General features: G+C 43.2%; 1 protein-coding gene across 2 annotated transcripts in view; it reads left to right on the forward strand.

Moving 5' to 3' along the window:
- LOC146859481 (uncharacterized) overlaps positions 1 to 24,746 on the forward strand; it is a 236,016-nt gene that overhangs the window by 103,571 nt on the left and 107,699 nt on the right. For both annotated transcript variants that reach the window (XM_085650210.1, XM_085650211.1), the window contains exon 5: positions 19,464 to 19,574. In XM_085650210.1, the coding sequence (XP_085506336.1) occupies positions 19,464 to 19,574 (111 nt within the window). The remainder of the gene's footprint in view (positions 1 to 19,463; positions 19,575 to 24,746) is intronic.

A 24,746-nucleotide genomic window follows, 5' to 3' on the forward strand; every position in this document is an offset into this window, starting at 1 on the left:
ACGGTGAAAAGGTGAGAAAAGATATAATAGAACCCAGTGAGGTGATCATAGCCTACAAAGTGAACATAATATTTAGGAGGTCTTAAAAAACAATGAGAGGCATGTGATAGTGTAACGAATCTTTTTTGCTCTCCCTTTGTTGGTGTCGACGACGTTTCAACCCACTCTGGGTAAGGGGTCTCTTCAGGACAATTATCTGGGGACTACAAACAGGGGAAAGGTAAGTGCCGGTAATGTATTGGACCCACTAGTCGTCTAAAAGCTCCAGGTTAGAGATTGGCTTACCTAATAGTATTCACAACACGAATTAGAGGTGAGTAGTTGATAACGTTTAATCGTGTCTGATGCAGCCTAAAATAAAAAAGGGTATATATAATTTTGGTGTTTAGAAAGCTAGAAATATATCCCTACATGATGTGTCTATCTCAAAATTATATAGGGCCATCATTTATTAGTCTCATAAAAAATCAAAACTTAATCCTAGTATGAGAAATAATTGAACATCTCAATTGGTTTGAAAGGCCACCTTCATTTATTAGTCTCATAAATAATCAAAACTTAATCCTAGTATGAGAAATAATTGAACATCTCAATTGGTTTGAAAGGCCACCTCTCTGTTGGTGGCTGGCCCTATCTTAGTACACATCGCAACGACCCATATGTTAATATAGTACTATATAATAAGACTGATTGGCCACTACATTTTTACCTCTAGGAATCACTTACTTGGGGCATCTAGTGTCTCCGCTGTGTCTGTGATCAAAAACAAGACATGTAGGTAGAGGCAGACGAGTAAATAGTCTGTATAAAGGGTCTGCAAAGAATATGAAATAAGGGACAAGTCGATACATAAGGCTGGAATGTTCTAAGTCCATACAATCACTTAGGATATATATGTACGGATTACTCACAAGACAGCCGCAATGGACCGTCGTATCCGTAGTCTTGGGGAATCGCTGTCCAAGTCAAACCCGCAGCCGATAGACCTTGTATAATGTTCCCGATGTAATTATATTATCTGTGGAACATTAAGGCAGGGATTAATGCCGGTGTGTCTCATAGGGGTTCAAACTAAGGAGAGCGATATGGATAAATTTGCTTACTTTTCAGGAGACGAACGAGTGAAGCATCCGATCCGGCCGCGCAAGTCGGTAACTTGCAACCTGTATGCCACCCGTAACCCGGAAGTGTTTAAATTAACCCGGGAAGGTTACACATGCGCAAGGGAGGGGGCAAACTAGATTCGTCAGCGGCCATCTTAAGATGTGTCTTGGTACATCATTATACCTGATAGTATTCTAGTTAAATAACCGTAACATCTTGTTTAGAAAGGCACATCAATTAAAAGAGAAAGAAAACAATTGTATGATAATTAAAGCATTGGTTCAGGCAATTAGTATTTAAACATTTAACCGCCTTATCTCTTTACTCCACAGTATCTCATAAATTACATCAGAGAACAGGGAGTCGGCAGAAAAACAATGTCTACAGTATGAAAACTGAGTGTCATTCGTCAGCGGCTATCTTAAAGTGTGTCTTGGTACATCATTATACCTGATAGTATTCTAGTAAAATAACCGTAACATCTTGTTTAGAAAGGCACATCAATTGAAAGTAAAAGAAACCAATTGTATGATTTACAAAGCATTGGTTCGGGCAATTAGTATTCAAACATTTGACCACCTTATCTCCTTACTCCACAAGATCTCATAAATGAATCAGACCTTGAATCGTTCATCAAATACTTACATGAATGTCAATCGTCTTTGAAGTTTACATCGAACTCCGACAAAGAGTCAATTCCATTTCTGGATGTTCCACAGATAATATAATTACATCGGGAACATTATACAAGGTCTATCGGCTGCGGGTTTGACTTGGACAGCGATTCCCCAAGACTACGGATACGACGGTCCATTGCGGCTGTCTTGTGAGTAATCCGTACATATATATCCTAAGTGATTGTATGGACTTAGAACATTCCAGCCTTATGTATCGACTTGTCCCTTATTTCATATTCTTTGCAGACCCTTTATACAGACTATTTACTCGTCTGCCTCTACCTACATGTCTTGTTTGTGATCACAGACACAGCGGAGACACTAGATGCCCCAAGTAAGTGATTCCTAGAGGTAAAAATGTAGTGGCCAATCAGTCTTATTATATAGTACTATATTAACATATGGGTCGTTGCGATGTGTAGTAAGATAGGGCCAGCCACCAACAGAGAGGTGGCCTTTCAAACCAATTGAGATGTTCAATTATTTCTCATACTAGGATTAAGTTTTGATTTTTTATGAGACTAATAAATGATGGTGGCCTTTCAAACCAATTGAGATGTTCAATTATTTCTCATACTAGGATTAAGTTTAGATTTTTTATGAGACTAATAAATGATGGCCCTATATAATTTTGAGATAGACACATCATGTAGGGATATATTTCTAGCTTTCTAAACACCAAAATTATATATACCCTTTTTTATTTTAGGCTGCATCAGACACGATTAAACGTTATCAACTACTCACCTCTAATTCGTGTTGTGAATACTATTAGGTAAGCCAATCTCTAACCTGGAGCTTTTAGACGACTAGTGGGTCCAATACATTACCGGCACTTACCTTTCCCCTGTTTGTAGTCCCCAGATAATTGTCCTGAAGAGACCCCTTACCCAGAGTGGGTTGAAACGTCGTCGACACCAACAAAGGGAGAGCAAAAAAGATTCGTTACACTATCACATGCCTCTCATTGTTTTTTAAGACCTCCTAAATATTATGTTCACTTTGTAGGCTATGATCACCTCACTGGGTTCTATTATATCTTTTCTCACCTTTTCACCGTTTTTCTTATGTGCCTGAAAAATATAAAATGTTTGTGATATAATTATGATTTATGTAATAAATTATATTTACTTCGGCTGAAGTAAATAAGCTCTCCAGGCTAATTAAGTAATTGTTTTCTTTGGCAAAGTGAAATAATTCTTGGTATACTCTTTTGTCTTTTGATTAAATCAGCTGTGAGTATAATTTCTACTCCATATTACAAATGTACTATTCTGAATAAGTTCCTTGTGAAAATTGAAGTTACAAAAGAGCAGCAGGTTCCCATCAGTACCTCTGTGCCAAAGCCAGTACCAACTGCGGATTCACACAATGTTTGGTGCTAATTTGGACTCGGTGCAAGCAGCACCTGAAGTCCCTTAAGACACTGATGACAGGGATGGTGACAGGTTTTCCCCCCCCCCCCATTATACAAAGGATTAATTGTATGCAGAGTTACAAAATGCCAGTGGGATAGTTACATCTCCGAAACGTAGCTAGACTCACCACCTTGGCCACCAATGGAAAAAAATGCTTAAAGTGCCTTAGTGGTTCGGAAGACAGCTGCAGTTGCCCACTCTAGAGACAAGAGATGTATTGACTGAAATTCCTTAGCCAGGGTCAATTTTATCTGAGCCATTATTGTCATTTAATGGATTGCATGTGTACGTCTGTGCCGTGATCAGAGTGCAGATGTCGATTAGGCCAGTGCTGGACATGTGGCTGAACACACAGCAACGGTAGCTGCAGCCACAAAGCTCGGAGGACGGAGCTCATAGTGAAACTGAGGCAGTGAAAGGGGGAAGGAGTCTGGTACATGGATTGAGCTCGAATCCCGTACCTCGGAGGTGACAGCACAGCCTAATGAGTGGTCAGTACAGAGCTGCCCACTCCTTCCGCTCCACTCTTCCCTTTTGCGCAGGGCCCTTCTTGCCCCGGTAGAAAAGTCAATGAGCCATTTAATGTTCTAAGAACGTGTTTATGCTTCCTTTCCTTCACAGTCTGGAAACGGGTCATTCAGGCCTTAATAACATCATGCTCACTTTGCCACTGGATTCAGTAATACCCGGCTGATGAGGGATGTTACTCCGAAACCGGTCCCAGGATGCTTGTTTCCAGTTCAGGGAAGAGCTGGCTTGGCAGTTGGGGCTAGACTGTTCCCATGAGACACAGGGTCAAGACTGATTTGCATATAGCTGGGTCTGAGCTGAGGTGGCGAAGTGAGCAAAAGAATGATGATGGATTCAACCCAGATCTGTGGCTGGGGTGAGTGTCTGAAAAGTTCCAGCGCTCCGTCCATCATCTCCTTGTGTTTGCTTTGACTATGGCAATGCCATGTATCTGGGTCTTCCAGATTTTCTGTTGAATGCATCGAAAGTGGTCCCAAGCACAACAGCGCAGACCCTTCTCGGCTTGCGGGTGAGAGCTCGTGTATCCCCACATCCACGGGTTTTGCACTGGCTCATTATAAAGAAGAGGGTTCTTATTAAGACCCTTGTCCTGGTACATCCGGCCCTCCACCAGTCTGGCGCAGAGTACCTCAGGGCAAGGATTTGTTTCTATGCCCCCTCTAGGTGCCTGCGTCTGCATGTTTTTTGGCCAAACTCCTAGGATCAGGTGTTCTAGAACCGTTGGCAGCTCCTTCTTCTTCTTCTTAGGACCATTAGCATGTAATAAACTGCCTTTTGAGCTACGAGCCATTACAGATAACTCTCAGTTTAGGAAAAAACTGAAAACATGGCTCTTTAACCAGGATAAAATGTTTTGGTCTTATGGAGGCATTGACAGCAGAGCGCCAGGACACTCCCCTGGAGTAAGAGTGCGCTATGCAAGCGCTTCTTCATTTCATTTCATTAAGTGTGTTTGTGGAAGTCCCCAGGAGCCTACCAGGTCTACCTGCAGGAGCTGTCAGTACTGCGGGCTGCTCAGTGACTCGGCAGAAGAGACGTGCAAACTGTTGCACCACTGTACCTTTGGAATGTGTAACTTGCAGTTCTGTGATCCCCTACCCTGCTCTGCCCTTCTACTGACTGTGACGAGTTATCTTAAGCCCTCTGTTGTGCTTTCCCTTGGTACCTCTAACTAGAGGTGGGAGGCCACTTTTGAGGTTGGGGCTAGTAAGGAAGGTGCACGTAGTTTGTCCACTAAGGGGCCAAGAGTATGGTGGAGAGCAGAGCTTGTTGCTATAGATGTAGCAGGGGTAGTAGTTCTGATTAGCAATTGTTGGTATTCTGAGGTTCTTGAAGGCTAATTGATCCGCGCTGTTTGGCAGGTGAAAGGAGTTAACAGCCAGGCATTGGAGTAAAGTCGGCACCAGTATAGCAAAGGGCAGGTTGTAATAATTTTATTCACATACAGAGTACCTGGGGGGAATTTGTAGAGTAAGTGACAATAACTTCAATTTATCAATAGGTTCAAGAAGTTTGGTGTTTGAGAGATGTATAAATATAAGGGATAACTGATACCAATACTGATACGGATAACTGATATCTCTGGCTTTTGTGAAAAACGTAAAGTGCTTGGTGGGCCACAAGTAATTCTGAATAGTTTTTGTCTGTCTATTACTTGCAATACAACTCTTACTCTTTTATTAAAGACTTATCGCCAAGAATCAATATTTCAAAAACAAAAACCCAACTGGACATTCTAGAAAAAATAAAACCCATAAGGGGGATAAGAATGTTACAGTGGAAGCATCAGAAGATACGTGGATTCGATTTTTTAACAGTAAATTAGGATAGTACAAAAAATATATAGAATTCAAAAGAAACTAGCTTTAAAAAGAAGGCTATATTCAAATACGGAGCAACTAAATTTAGATAAAGGTTTGGACATAGTAAAGATTCCAAGGGAAAAGAACAGATGAAAAGGTAGAAACCAGGAAAAAACTTCTTTTATGACACTGGAAAGAAATGGAAATAACTATTTAGATGAAAATATAATGAGGAAAAATGTTTGTAAATTCAGAAAGGGGTCAGGGTAATCTGGATGATCTAGAGACTGAGGTAAATGCTCCAGAAGAAAATCAAATGAATGACTCGGAAATAGAAAAATCAAAATAAGCAACCAACAAATCTGGTAAAAGTATTATTTTTTTTAGATCTTTATAGGAGAACATAGTACTTGTTTAAACTGCTTAACTATACGGTATTCAATTCTCCCATTAAGGAATGTAATAAACAATAGAGAAAATTTAAAGTTTTGGAAAATGGGAGGGGTAAAGGTAAGTTTTTTTAAAGGTTAAAGTAACTTCTACTCACATAAATTGTCAAGGAGATATTAAAAGAAACAGATGAGATCAGGGAACTAGGTTTTGATATTTGGCAATTGCAGGAAGCCATTGTATACAAAGAGCTGGATAGATCTTCAGTCTTAGTACAGCAAATTCAGCAAGAGACGCTGAAGAGAATATAAACATTACTAAAATAGGCACAGAAAGGAAAATACACTTGGACTCAAAGGATGTAGAGGATTGGAAAAGGATAGCCTAAACTATAAATCCAAAGAGACCGCCTAGCAATAACTATAGAAGATTGTGTTGTGGAATATTGAAGACTTAAAACACAATGCAAAGGATTGGTAATACAGTGATAAAAGCTCTACACAAAATTTGGTTAATTTCAAGATAAGAAAGTAGCTAATTTTGTTCAACAAAATATTTGAGCTAAAAGAAATAATAAGTGGAGGGTTAATGGTACTGATACCATCAGGATTAAAATGCACAATCCCGACTATGTAGGCAGCTAGAAAAGTTTCTGATCATAAAATTATCAAAGGGAATGGGAGATTAGTTTAAAAAGGAAAAAGGTATGCCGGTTATTCTGATCATAATGAATATGTACACTCCCTTGGATAAGCACTATGACAATTATCTAAATGAACTGAGCTGAATTCTGGAAGATATAGAATCAAAACCCCCTAATGACCCCATAACTGCTAACTGTGGACTTTAATGCTAAAATTACCAAGTATGGAAAATAAATAAAAATGATTTGGTACAAGATGAGCTAATAGATATACCCCATCAAATGCTGAAAAATAGAAAAGCTGACAGAGAAGGAATGGCCTTAACAAACTCTCTGCAACACCTACTGCATTTTAATTCTGAAAGGAAAATATCTGAATAATCAACCTGCTTTAAACATATACATCAATGGAATGAATAGCTCTCTGTGAGAAGTTGGCCTGGTATATGCGGTCCACTAGTTATAGTGGGCACCCTGTACCAGTCCAAACAACCCCTTATGGTGATAGGTTAAAGACAACCTTTATTGAAAGCTATCCTAGTGGTAGCTATGGAGAGCAGCCTTCAGGCTAAGTCTTGAAGGAATGTAAAGCAGCTTGTTTTACCAGTCTATAATCTCTTGAATGACCAAATGAAAGACCAGGTATATATATAAAATATATGTATTTATTACTAAACACACCCTCCTAATCTCTTTATGACACTAGAGGTCAAAACACATAAGTTACACTTCAATAATCACAGTAAAATAGCACAAATACACGTCAGGCCCTAGGGGTGAGCCAAACCATATACTAAAATAGTGGTATAAGAACCATGACTTAACTAGACACAAGGCTTAGAGCCTGTAGAATCGCTGGGACCCCAAGGAAGCATCCAAGGTAGTGACACAGGGGACCCACGGGGACCGTATGCAGTGTGAGAACACAACCGCGAGCTCCCGTTAGCTTCTATGGGGAAAGTCGCGGTTAGATTTTTAAAGATTAGGGACACTTAGAATTGAGTCAGGACCAAACCCGTTTGGACTTAGGGAGTTCTAGGGCTAACACCCACGGGAGCACCGGAGTACTCGTTTTACCTCACCCAGGGTAGCCGGGTGCATAGGTGTCTTTTGGTGTCGGGTCGCGTCGTCGATTTCAATGGAAGCTGGCGAAGAAGTGCTGCTGCCGTGGAGATGCGAAATGTCCGAAGAGATCCTAGCCTGGATCGAAGATGAGAAGAATCTGAAAGCAGAGGGGACAGAGTCTGGGTCACTTGCCAGTGACCAGGAAGGCGATAAGCAGATGCCCACCGATGTCGGGTGATTTCAGGTGAAAGAGGTGAAGCTTGACTCTTCAGCCACGAGGACCAGGAGGCGTCGAGGACGACCAGGAGCTCGATTTGAGCTATCCCACGAAGGATGTCGAGTGCTGCAGCGTCAGTGCCAGGATTGGACACAACAAGCCTTGGCAGCAGCAACCCACGCAGAAACGAGAAAGATGCTTTGGTGCAAACCAGCTAGGTCTGAGGGAATCACTACTTGGTAGGGAGTCGGGGCATGTCTGGAGCAACCAGGGAAGCCCAAGGAAATTCAAAGTTACCCCCTCAGGTACCCACCAGCCAACGGACCAGGGATCGCGAAAGGACCTCGAGACGAAACAAAAAATGGCGGCCCACGGGTCACTTGGAGTGACCAGGCCGACAAACGTCGTTGGACTCAGTGCTCGAGGTGGAGGCTACAAATCAGCCCAAGCACGACTTCAGGAGACGTCGAGAAGTCAATGCACTTGCAAAAGTGCACGGTGACCAGGAGTTCTGGTTCCACGCTACTCACGAGGGCTGCGGGTCTCAGCTTTGCTGGGGACTCTGGTCGGCCTGTGAGATGTCTGGAAATCCTCTTCCTGGGCTACAAATACTTCGGAGTCCGGCGGGAGCTTCGGAAATGCAGACCGGCAAATTGCTTCGTTGGTGCCTGCCAAGCAGGGGAGTCACTCCTTTACCCCAAGGGAGATTTCGTCAGTTCACTGGTCTTTAGCAGAGCGTCCAGGGTAAACTAAAGTTCTGGTTACAGGGGTTCCTTATACCGAAGGCAGGGGTTGGTCTAGCTCTGGGAACCCACCTACGAGAGGGTTTGGAAAGAGGGGTGGCTACACCCATTTCCTTTGTCCAGTTTCACGCCAGAGCAGGAGGCCCCTGAACCGGTTTAAGCTGGACTATGCACAGGGACACCAAAGGTGCCCCCAGTGCTGGACTTCAAAGCACTCAGAGAGTGCTCCCACCCAGCCCCAATACACATAAGCCTGTCTGGGAAGTGGTTACACCTCCCTGTGACAGGAAACCTATTCTCCATGCCTCCCCTGCTGGAGTTTCGGTCAGCAGCAGGAGTCCAGACCCGTGTCTGTGGCTCCAGCATCCATTTTGTGATGCCAGGGCTCTATTAAGTTTCTACCGGGTAACCCAGTACTGTCATGTCTCTCCCTCTAGAAGGGTGGGATCATACTCCCGCACCAGTTACTGGTGTGGGGATATGATTCCAAGGTGTTTGACACCAAACACGACATGTTTCCATGCAGCCAGTCCAAAGTTAGCATTTACGGTTTGGTTATAATGCACTTAAGAGTATATGGTCAGGCTGCACTACAAACAGCATCAGAGAAGGGTCTCCGAACGCTGCAGAGGGGCTCTGCTCATGCAGGGGCACCCTCTCACATAAGAACCGAGCACTCTGCCTTCAGGATTGATAAGGCCTGCCATAGGAGTGACTTACAGGTTTATATGTGTGTATATATGTAGTGATATAGGTAACCTATATCACAGTAAGTGGTGCATGCACCACCTTACCTAGGCTGCAGTTGCAGACCCGTGGTGTCATTTTGGGTGGCTTCCCAGGGGTGGCGTAATACATGCTTCAGCCCCTGGTAGGCCTCTGGGGTACCTATGCCCTTGGTACTTAGTATACCATATACTAGGGACTTATAAGGGCACCCTAGATCCAATCTGTATTGTACCTAAAAGTACGTGGAATCATTTTAGAGAGGAAGCAGCTAGGCTGGGGTCCTGAATAGCAGAGTCCCAGCCAGACTAAAGTCGAAAAACAGTGAAACACCAGCAAAGAGTGGGGGTACCCATGTGAAGCAGATCCTACTCTCCTATACTCTCTAATTGACTATTCAGTTGTGTCGTCTGAAATGATACAGCAGATTAGAGACAAAGATATTAAATCCACATATTTGTGAAATCTGGAGAAGGGGATGACAACTTGGATGTTTGGAATAAAAACAGGGTAATATAAACTGAAATGACTCAAATGACTCATTTGTGAATAAAAAATAAGAAAAGCATTTAGTAATAGTAGGTGGGAAACAAATCCAGTAAACATTCTCGGGCCTTATCACATATTTATAAGAAATGTAAAAGAGTTCCCGCAGGAGAGAAGCAATTATCTATGAATTAAACCTCAACTGTATATACCAGCTGATATGAAAGGAATATTGAATAAAAATTGTAATAAGCAGATTCGATTTTTTAACTAAATGAAACAGATTTTACCTTTATATATACTAACAAATATTGGAATAAACTAAGGGAATAATGATTTAACAATTTCTATTGGGTTTTATCAATTGTAGACATTAGCAGGATAAAAACTAAAGAAATAATAGTATGAAGAGAAAGTACAAATTATGGTTAAAAACCATTGTGATAATTAAAGGGAAAGACAGCAAAAGATTTTGAAAACTAGTAGGTGATAACCTGGGAAATAAAAGACTAATAACCTCAATCATATGTTGTTAAAACGTATTGATGTGTTATACAGTCTCAGTAAAAACCATGAGGAACTGAAATGTGGACTATACAAGCTGGTCATGACCGTCGTAATATGTACCTTAGAAAGTTTGACTTCTAACTACTGTGTTAGCCAATGAACTTCAGAAAAGGTGTTAGAGAGAGAAAAAGATTGCAATCTCCCTTGTGATCATGCTCGTGCCCGCCCACGAACCTTCGTCGGACTGTGGATTGTTGTCACTGGAGCTATAATTAGGAACGAGAAAGTGAGCTATTTTTACTTTTTGCTTTGGTGAAGAGGAAGTTGAAGGCGAAGTAGAGCGTGCTATGAGCCTAGAACCAGCGATTTCTACTTGGCCCCTCAGACTGGTGGGGTACCCTGCGGAGCGCCCTTTGGGGGTGACGCAGCTCCTTTCTACGACGGAGATATTCATGTCAAGCCTTGGCTCCAGGTTGCTCTCGTGGGTGCTACGGAAGCTTCACGGGAAGCAAGATGAGGACTGGGGGTCTACTGTGACTTGCAGTACCTCTTACTTGGGGAGCCATGGGTGGTGCACGGCATTTCACAGCATCTGAAGGCCCCCGGGTGTTTCTCTTACAGTTACCATTGGCAATGTATTTGCTTAACAGTTCAATCGATCGACTTCAGAGGAAAAGGAAGCAAAAGCCGGAAGGCTGTTGAAAGACTGTGTTTCACCTTCAAAGGCTTTAAAAAGTTTCTGTTTAAGGGTGTAGGCCGCGATTGCAGACTTCTTGGGGAGAGGAGAGTTTGGTGTGATCTCTTCAGATTTATTCTGGACGTTTTTTAGTAGCTTGGCTTTTGCTTTATTCCTCCCTTCCTCATTAGAAGGATTGTTTTTAAGTATGACAATAATGAAACTTACAAATCGAACTGGTGTGATGAAGCGGCCAAGAGGGGTGCAAACAGCAAAGAAAGGGAAGAAAAAAGATTTTCACATGGGTTAATTTGGAGGTTTAACATCCTCAAATTACCTCAGGTAGTATTAGGAAGTGAAAATGTTACAAAAGAAGATAATGGAGTGATTGATACTGAACAGCAAGATGATGCAGTAACAAACAAGACTGCTTCATTTGCAAAGGATTCTTTAGATGCAGGATTAAACTCCCACTCAAGTCGAACAGCTGTCCGCCCCTGAGGTTACTTTAATACATGCTCCTCCGATGGATTCACTTTACCAGATATTGATATGAGTCTCTTACCCCCACACTGCCAGGAATAAACCATTGAAAGAAACATTAGAACTTTTTAGCAGTACACTGAGTACCGACTCTTGAGTTCGCGGAGGATTTATCCCGCTTGCCTGACTTTCTCCTTTCCACCCCACAAAAGATTATGTTCACATTTCTGAAATTGCGCAGGCTTTGCGAAGGATAATTAAATCTATTCTAAAACTTCTAAAAAAGTCATCTTCTAATTCTAACCACACTTTAGAAATTCAAACTGAAATATTAAAATCTTTAACTAATCAAAATATTCTTTCATTACCAGCAAATATTAATAACAAAGTTGGAGATCAGATAGTTACCGAGTCTGTTGGAGCAGAATTGCCATCAGATCAGAATCCCCCAAAAAGTCAAGTGCAACTCAAACAGGCATAATAAAATCACAAGGAAGGAAGGAGGAACGAGAAAGGAACAATATATTCCCTTCGTAAATTATTCTCAGAAACATCATCAAATCAAGAGTTGTATTCTGACTTAGCCCCTCCTCCTTGTTTTCCAGTTTTTAACATGCATAAAATATCCAGGGATAAAGAAAATTTGCTTACTGTATCTAATGGCCCTCCATCATTAAACAAAGTTTCAGTAGGAAATGCCGATAGCACTAAGATAAACGAAAAGAGTAATGGGAGAAAAAGGAGGAAAGTAAATCGCAGAATTACTAAAAGAAGGTCCAGAAGAATCAAATTTAATTCAGAGATTGAGGTAGGTGATCAATCTATTAACGGAACAGATGAGATAAGCTGAAAAATACCTAGAAAGACAGTTACTCTTAAAGTGCAAGAATTCCCCCCACCCCCGTCCCACCTCCAGAAGAAATGCAAATTGTACTAAACCTGCATGCTCCTGAATTTGCCAGCCAAAACGTCAGACGGAAGGTCGGTCAACCACTCAAGCTTCTACATTAGTCAATTCAAACAGCGAGTTACCAAAGGTTGGAATCACTCCTAATACCTTCTGAGTTCTACAGATCATGCGTCTGCTTCCCAGGGGCAATGGACCTCCAAATGGACAAAAGCTGTTAGGGTTACTACACAACTATCCACAACCACAGGCTCTTTCTTCATCTTTTTCTCTTACAGGACTGTGAAATATTATACAACAATTGTTTTGATTATGGAGTAATACATTATAAATCTCCCTTAGTCCAGAGTTTAGGTCAGAGACAGGATAGGGAAGCTAATTTCTCTTCTTCTTTTCCTCATTTCAACGGTAAGGTGTACAATGGGGGTTCTGTTGATTATTATAAATATATATTTTTTACAGAGTTTTATATAGTGCGAACTTGACCCGAAGGTATCGGGTATCAAAGCGCTTTACACGAGCACCAGTTGCGTTACATAAGGACACATTCATTTTTGTTAGGCATGGGTAGATTAAGTGGTTTGCCCTGAATCACAGGATGTTCAGTGTCATTTGCGAGACTCGAACCCGGTTCCCCATATTCGAGGTCGACCTCCCTAACCGTCAGGCCAACTCCTCTTCCCCGATACACCAACAATACATATCGAACTAGGAGGAAGACAACTAAGAAATCAAAAACAGTCAATAACAGCTAATAAAATTACTGATGCCTCTTGGTCCTGGCTTTCGAGGAATCTGAATAAAAAAAAATGTAGTAATGCTTCTCAACTTCCTTTTTAGCAGCAACCTGGAGATAACCTCCTGGAATCTAGCTGCAGTGGTGATAGACAAGCTGAGTAGGTCGATAAAATTCAATCAGTCGATTATTTATCTTCAAAAGACCTGGCACATAGTAAAATTTGACTTGGAGAACTTTTATATGATTGACGTTCCTGCACAGAGGGTTAGGAAAGTCCACACTAGGGGTGGTCTTAATATCCTTCTGCCTGTCGAGTTTCAGTGGGGCTTGAAATAATACCTCTCACCTGCAACAATATACAACCTAAATCAAGTGTTCACCTCGCAGCAATTTTATTTTAATTTAATATCTATGTTCCTCCTTGATTACAATACAATTCCCTGTCGATTGTGATCTTTGAATTAATGGAATCTATCCTTGAGTCTGAAGAAAGCTCTCCGATGATGAGAATGGGCGATTTTAATGCGGACATTTCAAATGCTGCACTAATGGCCCATAAAAATAAGGCACTTGATGAAGCCTGGGAGATTCTCGATCTAGTATTTCCTCCTACGGCAATGGCAGACAAACGAGGGAGAATGCTATTGGATTTGCTGCCAGGCATAAATGGTATCATTCTAAATGGGAGTTTAGATAGGTATGTCCTGGTGTCATTTACGAGAAAGGGGGTGTCTGGTTTTTCTATCATTGATTATATTATGGTTGGCTATGACTTGTTTCATGAATTCTTGTTACTCCAAACTGAGTTTGTTCATGATCGCGGCCATGCAGTATGAAATTCAAAGTTTGGATTGCATATACCACAAATGCCTTCATGGTCGCTAACTGAAGGAAACGGCTCAGCTGCCATAGCCTCGAACCAAGGTTGAATTATTTGGAATTCCATCAGTACTATCGTGATGAATAAGTTGCTTACTCTGCACATTGAAAGGCAGAGGGAACTAATATCTGTTATGTGAAAATTGAACGTTCGTCATCTCTCTCCTATGAAGGAGCACATGCTTTAAAAAAAGATATCTTTGTTTTGGCTTTCTTGGTTTCATAAATAATGCAGACACGCACTCAACAGTAGACTTTAACCTGAAGGTGGCATGCACACACCCACATGTCGAAATCCAGGAGGCATTAACAGGACATTTTGATGAGCATGAGAAAGTATGTGATGATTACAGCAGTGCCCCACCTAAATACAGCAATTCATTTATGTCAAGGGAGTTACAACTCCCGAAGAGAATTGAATGTCATAGTTTCTCAGCCATCCTCCCCAAACCTTGTGAAATTTGTGCGGGCACCCGCTGCTCTTATATGTGACCCTCTCGGCTGCCATATAGATATCCATCCCTCTCTTCCAATACCTGGACACGTCTCGCTTGGCCACCACTGATCCCAGATTTCACAAAAGTACATCATCAGAATATCACTTCATGCCCCCAAACCTGGAGTACTTTCTACAGTAGGTTTAGGAAATTAAATTAAATGCTTGAAAATGGTATTATTTAAGCAAGAAGTTTAAAATTATATTTATCAGTATTTTTAAACAAACTTCGTTGTTGACTGTGGTCCGAGAATACAATTTGAAAAAGTTTTATAATTGTTTTTAATGGATTATGGTATTATTACCAAGTTATAATTATTTTAAATATTGTGATATGTAATTAAACATTAAGCAAACATGAAACTTGATTTAATGAGGTCCTTACTGATGCCCTTCTGGCTACATTGTCTAAATCATGCACATGCCCAACATCTTCTTAAACAAAACACACAAGATGATGGACAGAATGTTGCACATTGGCAAAACATTCACCCCCAGTCACAGATCTGGGTTTAATCCATCGTTATTTTGCTCACTACGCCACCCCAGTTCAGACATGGCCATATGCAAATCAGTCTTGACCCTGTGCCTCATGGGAACAGTACAACCCGAACTGCCAAGCCATGTCTTCCCTGGACCGGAATCAAGCATCCTAGGACCGATTTCAGGGTTTCACCCCTCTTCAGCCAGGATAGCTTGACTCCAGTGGCGTAGTGAGCACGGGGCCCACGTCTGGGCATACCCTTCCCACATAGGGTGAACAGCAAAACACACAAGATGATGGACGGAATGTTGCACATTGGCAAAACATTCACCCCCAGTCACAGATCTGGGTTTAATCCATCGTTATTTTGCTCACCACGCCACCCCAGTTGAGACATGGCCATATGCAAATCAGTCTTGACCCTGTGCCTCATGGGAACAGTCCAGCCCAAACTGCCAAGCCATGTCTTCCCTGGACCGGAATCAAGCATCCTAGGACCGGTTTCAGGGTTTCACCCCTCTTCAGCGAGGATAGCTTGACTCCAGTGGCGTAGTGAGCACGGGACCCACATCTGGGCATACCCGTCCCACATAGGGTGAACAGCAAAACACACAAGATGATGGACGGAATGTTGCACATTGGCAAAACATTCACCCCCAGTCACAGATCTGGGTTTAATCTTAATCCATCGTTATTTTGCTCACCACGCCACCCCAGTTCAGACATGGCCATATGCAAATCAGTCTTGACCCTCTGCCTCATGGGAACAGTCCAGCCCAAACTGCCAAGCCATGTCTTCCCTGGACCGGAATCAAGTATCCTAGAATCAGTGTGCCCGACCTTAAAATGGCCACTGGCACTTCCCTGATTGACTGTCACCATTGCTCACTTTGCCACTGGAATCAAGCTATCCTGGCTGAAGAGGGGTGAAACCCCGAAACCGGTCCTAGGATGCTTGTTTCCAGTCCAGGGAGGACCTGGCTTGGCAGTTCGGGCTGGACTGTTCCCATGAGGCACAGGGTCAGGTTCAAACTGGAACGGCATGGTGAGCAAAAAAACGATGGATGTAGGCCCAGATCTCTGTACTGGGGCGAATGTATGACATAGTTCTGCATTCTGTCTATCAACTGTTGTTTTTGCACCATCTTCTCAAAGCCATAATGTCGCTGTATCAGGGCACATAGGTCAGGATAAAAACTAGTGCTCCAACAGCAACGGCAAAACAGGCTACGTGCTGGCCCTGCTACTTTTTAACCTCTACACTGCTGACCTGCCACATTTCTGGCAGGCGCAAGTCTAATTACACCTAGACTGGGGTCATCACGCCTGCAGATCCTGCAATATGTAGATAACGTTATCATCATGGACCACACTAGATCGAGCCCTAAATGCCCTCCACAGGTAGAACTCAAGAGAAGAAACCTCAGGTGAACCTGTTGAAGACCAAAGTAATGCTCTTCAGCAAACACCCAGGAAGAAATGTACGCAACGGCAAAGAGGTGAACAGCAACGATCCACCTCCACAAGCTATAAATACCTGGGCGTCTGGTCCAACAAAGGGGCAAACCCAGGGGCCCACCCCAAACATCTTAGAACAAACGAAGCTGGGTCATTTATAGCTTGAAACGTATGAACCCTCAGCTACAAAACCAACCGCTGACCCTATACTAAAGGTTTCTATGAGCCAAGCTAGTGCCTGCTTTGATCTACGGTCACTTAGCTCTTTTAGGCTAGTACCTTTCAATCAATAGCATATAAAAAAAATATTCAACTATCCTCGGCACACAAGGTGGCTAGGATGAGGCTGGAGTTGGGACTGGCAAGCCAGACCTATCCTACCTAGGAGACCTAATGAAATATTGCATCAGAACCCTCCGTGCCCCAGCTCCATCATCGAAATCCTAACTTCAAATAATATTTTTAGGCGTGGGCTCTCCATGGCGCTCACAGCTACTCCAAGTCACCAGCGTCTTGAAGATTGAAACGACGAATTTGAGCAATCCGAACATTTCCCTGCCAAATAGAAAAAGGCAGTGAATGCACAAGTTATTCAAGCCTCATTTGAAAGATACATTGAAAGGCTCCAAGACAGGCCGCTCTTCACAGTCCTGGACACTTCCTACACCCTCGCTGTGTCCTCAGAATCTAAACCAAATCATTTACATGAGGCTTCTAGTACTACCTATTGCCGACTTCAACCCACACTGGGCACGCAGGGACGGGCTATCTTCTTGCAGGTTATGCAACTACTATCTCGAGTCCTGGCTACCCTTCCTGTGCTGCTGCCGCCAACTTGCTAACGGCTGACGTCTCCTCCTAATTCCTCTCTGCCGGAGCAATGGCCCTAGACGCTGCAGAGAGACATCTGACATGTGCTGCTCTAACAATACTCCACAGTCTCTTGCAAGGTTAGGGAAATTCATCAACATTATCCGAGCCGCACCGCACACAGCACAGTCCACTGTGCAGAATACGACCAAGAGGTATGAGACTCTTGGTGAATAAACTATAAGCCTTGGCTAACTGATCCTAATAAATGAAACATTTGTAAGTGTTTTTATACCATACTTTTGGACTGCATATTTCTCTATTTCTCACTTCCTTACTTTTACAGCAAACATATGTAATGATTTTAATTAATCTTACAGAAAATACAAAAGATAATGATGTTGGTACACATTGATAGTAGGATGACTGGTAAACCCACTAAATTGAAGATTAAATCAAAACAAGCTTTGGTGGTCATTAAAGTTGTACTTGTAATTACCTTACTGTACTCGGTCAAAGTAAGAACAAAATCAATGTAACCCATTAATATTTATAACTTTTTATTGTATTGCCTCCTTTACTGCCTACATCCTTGCATAAGCTATATCCTTTTACCATATTGCATCATTTGAGATTTGGCAACCTTAACTATCCGCTTATTCTGTCTATGATACGGTGATAAAACAAATAATTCTAGCTATTCTAGCTGCTTCTTCAGCATAAAATACAGCAATAACATAACGTCCATCACCCTTGAAGGATTTCCCTAAACATTAATAAAAATGATGGGTATGCCAAAAGCAAGTCATAATGCACACACACAACATTGCTTCGTGGCATTTGTAATTTAAGATTTCTGCGATAGAATCCCCCAAGAGCCTAGCTGGACTTTGGCGCAAGTTTGACCGTGCAAATGTTGAATAATAGTCATCAAGCCCCTGCAATTCCGAATCTTACAGCAACTTAGGATCTACAGGATCAAAATGATACGTACAAGTAGATTTCCATCATTTCCATGTGAGGAAACTCGGAGCAGAAATATGATATTTAGTCCCATGTGCTGTTCGGGAGTCGGCTTGCTACTAGGGTATAAGATTGGCCAATTGTGCCAATTCTTCAAACCCCTCCAAAAACAATTCTTGCACAGATTGTAGATGAGCAGCCCATTAGGGTCTCTTTTCAGGATTGTCCTTGGATAAGGGAGGTTTGAGATCATTAAGAGTTTGCCAGCACCGGGGTCTTCCATTGGTTTCTTTAGGAGGAGAGCGTGACCTATATTTTTATGCCAGCTGCCAGAGTTTGCAGAATTTGTTACAAGTCGCTCTGCGTGGTTTGGCGGCATTGATTCTTGTGGCTACAGTGTGACTTTTTCCTCCATTTTGGGTGTGAAGGAGAAGCGGGCATATTGAAAAGGTGTGAGAATAATGGATTGATGAGGGCACATTGCAGTGCTCTCAAAGATGGAGTCATGAATATTTCAGCTTTTGTCAGTGAATGAATACAAGTCTCTGCTGTGTTGCTGAAAAAGGATTGCTTTCATCACTTCTGGGTGGGGCATTTCTTGGAAATGCTGACGATTTCCTTTGTTTGGTTGGACCTTATTGATGCATTCAGCCATTTTTGTTTGTTCCCTTTGCTGATCTATGGTATCCCCTCCCTCTTCCGAATCAGCAGTTGCTCTTGTGTGCTTTTGACCGTGAGATGCACCAGCCCACATTTGCATCCTTCCCTCATTGGTGGTGGATATTGTGTTGTGTGAGCTGTGCGCTGGGACCTTTGCGTTGGAGCGGGAGGGGTGGTGGATGTTGTGTTGTGTGAGCTGTGCGTCGGGACCTTTGCGTTGGAGCGGGAGGGGTGGTGGATGTTGTGTTGTGTGAGCTGTGCGCCGGGACCTTTGCGTTGGAGCGGGAGGGGTAGTGGATGTTGTGTTGTGTTGTATGAGGTGTGCGCTGGGACCTTTGCGTTGGAGCGGGAGGGGTGGTGGATGTTGTGTTGTGTGAGCTGTGCGCTGGGACCTTTGCGTTGGAGCGGGAGGGGTGGTGGATGTTGTGTTGTGTGAGCTGTGCGCCGGCACCTTTGCGTTGGAACGGGAGGCGGCGTCAGGTCTGCTGCTTTGTGGAGGTCGTTGAATTCTACCCAAATATTGTTCCGTTGCATGTTGGGAATGTGAGCCCTCTCTGAATTGAAGAGGAGGTAACTCCTAGCTGTCCCTTCCAACACAGGTGATGTGGTTGGCGCGCAGACAGCCTCCTGCCAGATAAAAGAAGAGCCACTTAGCTTCCATGTGCACAGTCACGGCTCTGAGCCAGAACAAAATATCACTGCTTCAGTGGGTGAGTAAAATGTGATCATTTACATTTGTGTCTGCACTTGAAGTACAGTTTCTATTGCCTCACAATCAGGCATCTGGAGCACAGTTTACAACCAAGTTATCACCTTGCAAAATCCAATTGCCATAGATTGGCCTTGCAAAGGAAAACATAGCAGTCTTCGTAAGCAAACATTTAGAACTGCAGTAGGTGTGAGCAGGACCTCCAAAAATCTGCATCAACTAAGACTTTGTTTCGTGTGTTTTGTTAAGAGTGGTATCTACGCAAGTACATTAGCACACATGTTACATATGTTTACTTGCAGAGGTCGCTCACTTGTCTGCGTCAGTACGGACTCAAAGCTGGAATGGACCAGTGAATATTCAGAAAGTGTGTAGTTGTGCACTGTTTATCCAGGTGAAACGGGACAAAATAGGTGGCTAGTTGTCGAGCGAGTGCCGGATGTGCATGCGCACTTGTGTATACATCCTGCCTGGGCACAACCCTATGTCTTGTTTCATTCCTTGGGCCATCCTCCATTATGTGAGGTGTCTAAGACTACAGGGTTCGATGGTTATGCAGTGTGTTTGAATGTGCACATGTTCACCCGAGATGCTCTCCGAAGCCCACAAAGGATGAATTTTGAAAGATGTTTGATTTGTCACTGATATAATGCTAGAGGCATAGAGTGGGCACAAAAGTGAAAGAACTAAACTATGTAAGTCACATGGCAAATTAGACTGATTTTAAACTTCTCTAAACTTCTATTTCATTCCAACCAGAGTCACGTTCTTCCCTCTTCTTCACCAGGTCTGCATTACATATCTACCTCCTCTAATGCACCACCTCCATCTCCAAGTCTGCATCCACAAAGACTGCATTATACATCCCTCCTGCTAGCAGACAGACCCCCCAGAATCATCCCACCATATCAACCCTCATAACACTCCTACTAGTACAACCTACTCCTCTTCCCACACACCATATACCCCCACGTCGTCCCAGCTACCCCACCCTCCTCACCTTGCACATTTTTCTCACAAACGGACTCATCCCCCCACATTCCCTCTTTTCACTCACACCTCTGACACTCCACATTATCTCCACCGACCAGCTTGCAGGCCACTAGTTCAGGCGACATCCTCATCTTAGATTAGTTGACCGACTACTCAGCCATCCTTCCGACTGACTTGTTCCTAAACTTGCACTACTCGCCTTTCGATCTGTCATCCCACCCATACACACCATATACTCAAACATATATTACCCTAGCCTGTCCTTTAGCTCAAAATCACAAACCGACCTATTATTGATCCCTCATTTCCGCACCATATACTCAAGCACAAGATAATTTGACCAGTCCATTAGCACAAGTTACAAAAGTTAGTCGTGCCCTCTCCAAAAACACCACCTTCACAAATCATGCACTCTATAATGCTAAAATAGCGCCCTTGGCTAGCAGGGACAACCATCTCCTTTCCTCAGCTCCATTGAGCGCTATTATCCTCACCCAACTACCAATGGCGCAACAGATTCTCCACTCCCTGATCCCTCGGACAAATCTGAACCCTCACTGCTTCTCCTCACCTTAGAAAATATACTAAATGACTTTGCCAGGGAAATGAAGGGCCTCAGGGTACCTGAAATCCAATACTCCCAATATCCACAAACTCAGCACTGTCCTTGACACATTATCCTACTCGAACCCTACTACATCTACCTTGTCAGACCTATGGAGACGGAGACTCAAACCTACAACCCTCCATCAAACTCTTGTGTGAAACAAAAAAAACAAATACAAAAAACTCCTCTTCAAAGCGAAATATCAAGTAGACAAGGCAAAAAGAATCCAAGCAAACTCTTCAGCATAATCAAAGAACAAGCAACCCGCTCAAATGAGACGGTCACAGACTCCTCATCTGAGAAATGTGAGGAGTTCTTTAACTTCTACATAGAACAGTCTCTAATGAATCTACAGACTTTCTCCCAATTTCAGTACCACTGCATGGTTGTCAATAGAACAACACCAGTGGAGTTCCCTACATTACCACTGAACCCCAAAATCAGTGCCACCTGCAAAACATTTTGGGTGGTTAATATAGTCGAGCTGTCCAAATATCTCTAGTATGAAACCTACTGCCTACATCTGGGACCCAATCAATTCTTCCCTAATCAAAGAGATCATGCCTCCAATTTCATCTCTCTAGATTTCAAAAATCAACTCCTCTGTCCAATCTGTCTGAAATCAGGTCCGGTCACTGTGATTCTCAAGAAACATGTCCAATCTGTCTGAAATCAGGTCCGGTTACTCTGCTCCTCAAGAAACATGTCCAGTCTGTCTGAAATCAGGTCCGGTTACTCTGCTCCTCAAGAAACGCGTTCAGTCTGTCTAAAATCAGGTCAGGTTACTCTGCTCCTCACGAAACGTGTCCAATCTGTCTGACATCAGGTCCGGTTACACTGCTCCTCAAGAAACGTCCAATCTGTCTGAAATCAGGTCAGGTTACTCTGCTCCTCAAGAAACATGTCCAGTCTGTCTGAAATCAGGACCGGTCATTCAGCTCCTCAAGAAACATGTCCAGTCTGAAATTAGGTGAGGTTTCTCTGCTCCTCAAGAAACACGTCCAATCTGTCTGAAATCAGGTCAGGTTACTCTGCTCCTCAAGAAAAATGGAGCAGACTCAGAAGACCTGAACAACTTCTTCCTTGGGACCAACCTCAATCAGCACATTGTAGACTTTGACTTAGAATATAAGTTCCAGCTGGGTTTTAGAGCTGGGTGCTGTACAACAACTGACATTCTTATGATAATGGATGAGAAGATATCCGTTCTTGACAAAGGGGTATCTTGTCTACTGTTTATCCTAGATCTTTCTTCGGCCTTCAACAGGGTCAAGCACAACATTGTTCTCAAAATCCTGAAATCACTTATGGAGATACATGTCCGGCTTGAACTGGTTCTCCTCGTATCTCAATACCACTGCCAACAAATTCAACTAAAGGAGTCCTTGCCAACCCCTGCTCCGGTCAATCAAGGGGTCCCTCTAGGCTACATTCTTGCACACGTGGTCTCCAGCCTCTATATGGAGCCTGTTAAATTGCTACTACAACCAGCCAATATTGCATATTGTCTATATGTAGATAACACACAGCTTTACCTAAAAATCTCATCTCTTGATGGTGCACTTCACCCAAATAATACTCTAAAATGTTTAATCGTGGCTTTCAGCCAATCCCTTAACGCTGATCCTGCTGAAGACTGGATTCCCCCTCACCTCTTCCTGTGACAAAGCTTCTCAAATTGATGGCTGGGTCCGCTGCTTTGTTGTACTTATTTGCATTCCTAAAATCATTGACTGCAATCCATCCCTTGGTGTAACACTGGAGAAAAACAAAACATATCTGCACATATTAACTCCATGGCCAAAAGCGCTTTGTATCAGCTCAGACTACTAAAAAAAGGTCAAACCTTTCATCCCGCCACCTGACTATAATAATTTTGTACAGGCACTTCCAAACTCTAGGCTAGACTAAGACAACGTAATTCTAGCCGGCACACCAAAATCTCACTTCGCATCCACGAATGTAACACTCAGTGAGGCTGCAAGGCTAGTTTTGGGAGCCAGATGCTTTGACCACATTACTCCCTTAACGATTGCTCTAAAGTGACTACTCATAGAAACCTAATGTATGCTCAAGTGGGTTGCATTACTCACCAAAGAACCTCGCCTAGGGACCCTTAAATACCACACCTGCTACGAAGCTCTTACACACTACTTACTCATTGAGCTTCCTGGATTCAAGAAAGAGATTCCACTCATGCTTCTTCGATGGGGAACGCTTCAAGGATCTGGAACTCACTACCTCCGTAGATTTACACAAACAGGTCACTGACACAATAACGTGCTAAACAATATCGTTGACAAAAGTATTGTGTCAAAAATATTGTTTACCAGAATATTGTGCTCCTGTACCTATAATGGTAAGTAAAAAAAATATCGTTGACACTAATCTCGCCCAAAAAGACAAAAATATCATGTTCAAGGCATATGAGCTGTAGATCATATGCTTTTGCATAGATCGCCTTCTAGTGTTGGGTGCGAATGTTTGCACTTTGTTTTTCTTCGAAGAAGTCTTCCCAGTCACGAGGTAGGTGACTCCTCCTTTCGGCAATAGTGCGCATGGGCATCGACTCCATTGTAAGATTGTTTTTTCCACCATTGGGTTCGGATCTGAATTGTTGCACTCCGGTTTGGCACCGTTTCTTCAGGCCCCCTTCGACACACAATCCATTACCCTCGACAGAATTGTTAGCGATCGCGTTTCCCATTCTCCGCGTATCGTTTGCTATCGAAAACCTTCACTCAGAACATTCGTAGAAGACGGTTGGGCCTACCCGCGCCGGGATCGGTAGCAGTTGATGGAATGGACTCCATTCAAGTTATGTCCAGGGTGTCGCGCTATGTTCCCGTGCACCGACTTGCACGAAGTGTGCAACCTTTGCCTATCCCTGGAACACGACAAGGAAGACCGTGACGTCGGTCGTTTCGGTCAAAGAAAACGCCGTGATCGTCGGGCTCGACGTCACGAAATGTACCAGCAAAGCGGTTCGATGCCCGACCGCCCCGAAGAAGAGTCCGAACACTAAGAATCGTAAGCGCAGGAAGCCGAAATGGAGGAAGAGCAAGTCTCCGTATCCGATGCTGACCCCTGAACCCGAAGACCTGACACCGGGACAACGGATCGTGAGTAAAGAGACTTCGTTCCCATACCATCTCCTTTATAAGAAAAAGGCTCTGGTTCCTCCTTTGCCTTTGGGCCAAGGTCGGCACCGAGAAAGGTTTCGAGCACCCCGCCTTCGGGCTCGGCGCCGAAACATAAACAACAGCATTCCGGCTCGGGCTCTACCCGTCCCCACGTTGGCGCCGACCCGAAACCTTTGCGTCAAAACCGAAACACCTTCTGGTTTCTGTGCCACCGTTGCGGAAACCAAAATCTTCAGAGCCGAAATCTTTGACGCCAAAACCGACATCTAAAGAAAGTACGGCAAACAAAGAGCCTCGGATCGAAAATCCACCAGATCGAAACAGAAGGAAATCGTGATTCATCCCGAAACTGGTCATATTCACGCCAAACTTCCTGAAAAGAGGAAAATGGGCCTACTAGAGGACTTACATTCAAAGGGTTACCAGGCTC

This window comes from Triturus cristatus, chromosome 3_2 (genome assembly GCF_964204655.1).
Source record: "Triturus cristatus chromosome 3_2, aTriCri1.1, whole genome shotgun sequence".
Classification (NCBI taxonomy): domain Eukaryota; kingdom Metazoa; phylum Chordata; class Amphibia; order Caudata; family Salamandridae; genus Triturus; species Triturus cristatus.